The 6,451-nt window shown below is 38.8% G+C and overlaps 2 protein-coding genes across 2 annotated transcripts in view; one reads left to right on the top strand and one right to left on the bottom strand.

Annotated features, from left to right (window-relative positions):
• The window catches only part of LOC106513211 (C-type lectin domain family 18 member A), a gene marked incomplete in the record, with an annotated part of 22,129 nt that extends 18,308 nt beyond the window's left edge, over positions 1 to 3,821 (bottom strand). Inside the window, 1 exon segment of the mRNA XM_014001931.1 lies at positions 3,773 to 3,821. Within this exon segment, the coding sequence (XP_013857385.1) occupies positions 3,773 to 3,799 (27 nt within the window).
• LOC106513210 (fibulin-7) overlaps positions 1 to 5,679 on the top strand; it is an 8,319-nt gene extending 2,640 nt beyond the window's left edge. The window contains exons 2-8 of the mRNA XM_014001930.1: positions 579 to 738; positions 806 to 976; positions 1,402 to 1,527; positions 2,905 to 3,075; positions 3,172 to 3,309; positions 4,870 to 5,005; positions 5,115 to 5,679. Coding sequence (XP_013857384.1) covers positions 579 to 738; positions 806 to 976; positions 1,402 to 1,527; positions 2,905 to 3,075; positions 3,172 to 3,309; positions 4,870 to 5,005; positions 5,115 to 5,478 — 1,266 coding nt within the window. The 3' untranslated portion in view covers positions 5,479 to 5,679. The remainder of the gene's footprint in view (positions 1 to 578; positions 739 to 805; positions 977 to 1,401; positions 1,528 to 2,904; positions 3,076 to 3,171; positions 3,310 to 4,869; positions 5,006 to 5,114) is intronic.
• Positions 5,680 to 6,451: the final 772 nt, after the last annotated feature.

Below are 6,451 nucleotides of genomic sequence, written 5' to 3' on the forward strand. Positions count from 1 at the left end.
CCTCTAGTAATATATTTACTGAGAACAACGGTGAAGTGTTCAATACTTATTTTACCCGCTGTATATATATGTGATATATTACAATATAGAATATCATCACAATATGTATCGCAATATACTGCGATACTGTAAGCAAGGCAATACATTGCCATTGTTTTCTCCAAAAGATTCTCATTTAAAAATGCTCAGTATAAAAGGGTAACATCAAATCTGATCCAAAACCTAATAAAAAGTTGATAGAATKCTTTTGAGAATCAATACAGTATCAGGAAATTACATATTGTGATAGATCAGTGTATCGRTATTTTTCTTACACACTTATTTGATAATAAAAAAATAAAATGGCTTGTGATTTTTTTGCAGTTATACCGATATTTATTTTTTACTGAGTACAAGAGAAATACTTTTTATTCTGCATAAATATAACAAGCAAAGCCCATATTTCTTTAGATTTTTTTTTTTACAAACAGCCCAGTAATTTTGCAAATCCAGAGTAGCATGCAGTCCAGAAACATGTTGCCAATATACACAATACTCAAACTCTTGATAGTTCATCCAACTGATTTGTTCTGTTCCAGGACTGTCCCAACAGACAGGAACTCCAAGGTTCTCTGAAGCAGGTCCAGAAGCTTTTATCAGCCCATGAAGCCACATGCCTGCAGAGTCTACGCAGCCTGAAGAAGAAAATTAATCTGCTGCAGAGCAGTGCGGGGAAGCAGACAACAAAAACCATAAACAGTAAGCCGAAACACTCGAAATAACTGGTTGTTTCARATGTTTGTTTTAACGTCTACGTTCCATCCAGGTACCTGCCCAAAACTGGACGCTCCCATCAATGGGAGAAAACTGGGCAAATCCAACAGCGTGGGCCACGAGCTCCACTTCCTGTGCGACCCTGGTTATGAGCTTGTGGGCTCAGAGAGCAGAGTTTGTCAGGAAAGCCTGACCTGGAGCAGCCAGCAGCCCACATGCAGAGGTGAGACACCAAACCTCACCACGCTGGTGCTCAGTTTTTTTTTAATGTCGTCCTCTTCCCGTCACTGTCTCACCACTCATCCTGTCATCTACTGATCACTCATGTCAACATTCTCTTTTTCATCTTTTTCTATTTGCCWTAACTCTTTTTATATAATTTCCTAYGTAGATTTCAAAGCTCTTTTGGACATGTAATATTCCATTCCAGCCTTTATGTCCCAAAGACAGCTTTGATATAAAAAAAGACAATCAAGACATGTTTTTTTAAACTGACTTCACCTACACTGCTTTGTTATTCCTTAATACTGTATTTTGATCACATCCTATAATGTCCTGCTCTTAGTGGTTCAAGCATCCAAATTACTGAGTTACACAGTGTCTGAAAAGAGTTTCAGAGTAATAGCATAATCTGTTTGTCTCCTTCAGACATCAATGAGTGTTCTTCATCTCCCTGCATGAATGGAGGGACCTGTGTGGACGAGGTGAACCAGTTTTCTTGTGTCTGTGCCAAAGGTTGGGCTGGAGCGACCTGTCAAAGCCCTGTTCCCACCTGTGAGTAACACAATCACTTATTTTACCATCTCACCTGCACATCTTACAGCTGTATAAAGAAAAAAAAAGACTCCTAAGACACCTTTGATCTTAAGAAACGCCAAATAATTTTTAGTAATTGCAGCATGGATACACATCACATGATGTATTTTCAAAGAGAAACAAAAAAGTCAGCTTTTGCTTCTAATTCAAATTAAAAGCTAGGAATCAGATGAAGAGTATCTTTTGAGTGACTCAAACACAGCGATTGTCAGATTAAACTCAGATCTTTCCTAATCAAATCAGGCAGAGTGTGGTGAAGTCAGAGCTGGGAGTTCCAGGCAGAGGGAGAAAGCAGATAAATATGCAAAGTTTGATTAAGTCTTTGCCTGSTTGTTATATCAGGATATTCTTCTGGGTCAGTTTGATCAAATATTGATGACRTTGTTGAAAGTTTGTACACATATTTTTAGACAGACACAGATTTTTCACCTGCAGTAATGTACCAAGAGCTTATTTACCTGGCTGCTGCAGTGTGGTGAAAAAGACATTTAAATTCAAACTCACGTGTGAGTTCTATTAATTATTGAGCTTCCTTCAAATGACCTGATGCTTTTAATTAAGCTGCAATAGATTTGTAGATTYAAACAATTAGTCTGGACAGTTCAGTCAATTGAGTGAACAAAACTGAAACGTGGGGTTTACATGAACTGCCGTTTCAATCCAATTTAAATAGATCTGAAAGTTTAAACAGCCACCTTAAAGAGTTTAATCAATTATTAACCAAATCAACAAAATAACACTGATTAAACAAGGGATTTTGTGGTTAAGATAACATATGGATTTTCTTTCTATTTAACTAGATTTTTAAAGCAGCGCTTTCATTCTTTGTGTTAAAACATGTTAGACTTTACATTGTCCTTATCCTTCATTATATTTTTTAGCATTTAAGCTTATAAATGCATGTTCTCTAAAACAATCACAAATCAAGATAGCTAAAATGTTTCAAACTACAAAAAACTTTGAGCTCATAAAGCTTTCAAAAATAACAAAAAAAACCCATTAAATGACAGTTCTTGTCCATTTAAAGCATGTGGTTATTTTTTTGAGTTTTTAATGTTAAAATATTTACACACTGGATTTAATATCATATAAAAAAGGCRAAACATCATGTTTCTGTTATTGACTCGAACCCGTCCTCCCCTCTCCAGTTGAACGTGACGTTAGCAGCTGTGACTGACACGGTCACAAATCTTCATCATCAGCTGTCTGTCACATAACGTCAGCTGAATAAACAAGCACTACAGGTGTTTTCTTGACGCAGAGCTGCAGTGCTAAAAATATCACTACAAAAAACGTCCACAGCTGAAAACCAGTTCTCTTCTCTGCTCTCTTCAGTTTTTATCACCACCACAAACACTTCCGCTGCCTCTGCTGCTACCACCTTAACAGCTGCCACCGGTGGGCCTCACGTTCGTCCATCAAGCTGCTCCACCGTGCAGGGGACCACCCACTGCACCTGTGAGCCCGGATTCACCATCTCTGCCAGAGACAGCTACACCTGCATGGGTACKCCTCTAAATGTCTACTTAATCAGGGCCTACAACCTGATTATAGCTGCTTCAATGTTTCTGTTTGGGATGATTAATTTACTGTGCTCTGCAGATGTAGATGAATGTGAGCTCTTCCATAATGGACCAGCAGGGAGGTTGTGTTTACATAAGTGCGTTAACACTCCTGGAGGCTATCGCTGCTCCTGTCCTGCTGGTTACGACTTGACAACTGATGGGCGCAGCTGTAAAGGTGGATTTATTTTTATTTTTTTTATGTTGTCTGTTCTTAGCTTTCCCTCAAACTGTTCAAAGRCAAAACTTAAACTGTCTAAACACAAGATATAAATAACCAAAATGAGAGACAAAATATGGCCCAAAGAGGGAAGAGTTCAAATAAATGTGCATAAAATGCGTCTAAAATGCCAAATGTGTTGAACAAAATGACCCCCACATTAATCAAAATATATGAAAAACTATCCAAAAACAAAGGGATAATATAAAAAAACAAGCTGATGTTTAAGATAATCAATAACAAAAGCAAAATTGTAGTGCATCTGTCAGGTTTGTAGCAGGTTTGACCCAGAAATCAGGCACAAAATCTCGAGAGAGCTCTGATGTCACAAAGAAAACTGATTTATTCAAAAAAAAAAAAAGTAAAGATCTGCCAAGGCAGCACAAAAGGAGACGCTCTGAAAACACACAGGGAGACTTACCACACAGAAACAAACCAAACGGGCCATGAGAAGCACAACGAAACCACATCAGAGGGSCAGACAAGACGCAGAATATAAAAGGAAGCTAATGAACGGAAATGACAAACACCWGAAGGAGACAAGCAGGAGTGGGAGGAGCTGGAGGAGGAGAAACACTGCAACTGAACACAGGAGGTACAACTTGGAACACAGGAGAGAAAAAGTAAAGCACAAAAGACATGCATTTAAAACACAAAGAAATAAACTCAAAACCTTACAGCATCCCRAAGTTGCTTCTCTTTGTGATCGTTGCATCGTTGTAAAATACAAAACAACAATACATGATGTCAGCATGTGTTTTTATCTATAGCTAAAACACATGCTGACATAAAGTTGCGTTTTTTTTCCAACTTTTTTTCAGTTTTCAGTTCTTTACTTCAAAGAGAAGACAAAGGGAGATTCATATCTGTCAAAGGATTCCCTTTGATCATTTCTGGAAAATGTTACAGTGTCCCTGATTACAAAATAAAACTGCCAAATCAATATTTAAAATGAAAGAAGAAACTATTAAAGGGGGCTTAGAGGGGTATTATGTGTTTTAYAGGCACAATTCTATACCACAATCAAGTAACTATGTTACATTTGATTGAACATGTTGTAAACATCAAAAATAAATTAGACTTTGCATCATAGTCTAAACACCGTGGAGTTGGCCTCTGTCTCTGGGAACCTCCTACCACTTTAGACATTCCCACTTCAGCMCATCTTCACGGGGTGCTCTGTGRGGCGGGAGCTCGGCTGCAGACTGAGCTCCAGGGAGGAGCTTTGTACAAATAAACRTTTAGGCAGCTCCAAATGGCTACCACAGGAAATTCAAGGATTTCTCAAACATGCATGAATGAGTAAAGCCTAAAAAAGTCAGTTCTGCATAATAGCCCTGTCTTTAATTTTGAAATCCTGACTCCTTTAATAGAAGAGAAAAAAAAAAAACGTTTTCTTTAATATAAAAACAGTGGGAAATTTCTGTTCATAAATGTGCTTTTCTCTTTTTATGGATTAAAAACCATTTTAGAATTTTTGTTTTTTTACTAAATTACTGTCTTAATCTTTTCTGCCAGATATTGATGAGTGTGCCAACAGACAAAACAACTGCACAAGGGACCAGATGTGTGTTAACACTTACGGTGGTTTCCAGTGTGTTCATGTTGACTGCCCCAAAGTCCCTCATGCTACATACGTCAAGACGTCACCCATGTGAGGATCATCTGTTGAATCTTTCTCTGCCCATCACGCTCCAAGTGATTCTTTTATTAAAGATGTGCAGTTTCAATTGGACCTTTGATCTTTTTTTATTATCTTGCAGGCGGTGTGAACGTAACCCCTGCCCTGTGGACAACAAAGCATGTTCCCAGACCCCAAATTCCTTTTCCTACCATTACCTGGCTGTTGTGTCCAACCTGTCGGCCCCCCGCGTCATGTTCAGAGTCTCGGCACTGCGTCCGATCGGCGACACGCTTCGCTTCGCCTTGCTGGGAGGGAGGCTAGCTCGCCGCCACTTCACGGTTCAGCGCTCAGACCGCCAGACGGGTCAGCTGATGCTGGTGAGCCCCGTGCAGGGCCCCGCCACTCTGGAGGCCGACGTGGAGATGAGCGAGCTGGAGAGAAAAGTCCAGCTGGGAAGGTACATCACCAAAATCACCATGTTTGTCTCCCAGTATGATTTCTGAAAGAGAAAGAGGAAAACAGCACAAGAAGAAGAGTACGAAAACAAACGGCACTTACAACAGAGTGTAAACACAAAATCTCCCTGAAATAAAATATTATTTTTGTAAATTCTTGTCTTTATATTCTGGTTTCGCCACCTGTGTTGTAAACTTTGATATTCTTGGCTCCTGTGTGAGAATTAAATCTGATCTAAATGGTTTGAAGTCTTGTCCTTTATTTGCTGATCTGTGATAGCTAAAAAAAATCCTGCATATTTAAAACCCACTGAAAGCTGCCCTCTGGCGTACTGTAAGGAGTGATAAATGTGAGCAGTGGTTCCTGCAGTACAAAGCAACGCTGTTCAGCAAAGAGCCGACCGAAATCAGAGTGCTGAAAAGAGCTTCTGTGCTCCTACAGTGCATGAATAAGTAACTTTTAAAATTGCAAAACAAGTACACGGAAAAAAAATATTGATACCACACACCCCAAATGTCAATTTTCTGTGATTATTTTCATTTGTGATTCAGTGTGAGACCCTAAAAAGCTCTCCTGTGGTCAGTAAGACCTGGACGTCTTTTAAGTCAACTTAGAGCAGGGGTCTGCAACTTTTACAATCACAAGAGCCTTTTCTGCTCCTTAGCTCACTAATAAAATGTGTCAGGAGCTACAAAACATAACACAGCTGTGATTGTCATCTGGTGGTCCATGGGCCACTTTCAGTTTGTTGAAGAGGGGCTTTTCCTGCCAGTAGGGGTGACATAATAAAATTTAAAATATGTAGCGTCTTTTAACGTTTGTTATAAAACACATTCCATACATGTCAGCCCCTTTGCATTTACTTGTATTGGGACAATCAAAAATCTGAAATTTCCACATTTTTTGCAAAAAAAAAAACGTTGCACAACTTGACTTGTTTGTGACATTCATGTTTAAAAGAAAAATAAATAGTTTATACCAAATTTAATAAAAACTACAACAGAATTATGCAGACATACG

Source organism: Austrofundulus limnaeus, unplaced genomic scaffold, assembly GCF_001266775.1.
Source record: "Austrofundulus limnaeus strain Quisiro unplaced genomic scaffold, Austrofundulus_limnaeus-1.0 Scaffold10, whole genome shotgun sequence".
Taxonomy (NCBI): Eukaryota; Metazoa; Chordata; class Actinopteri; order Cyprinodontiformes; family Rivulidae; genus Austrofundulus; species Austrofundulus limnaeus.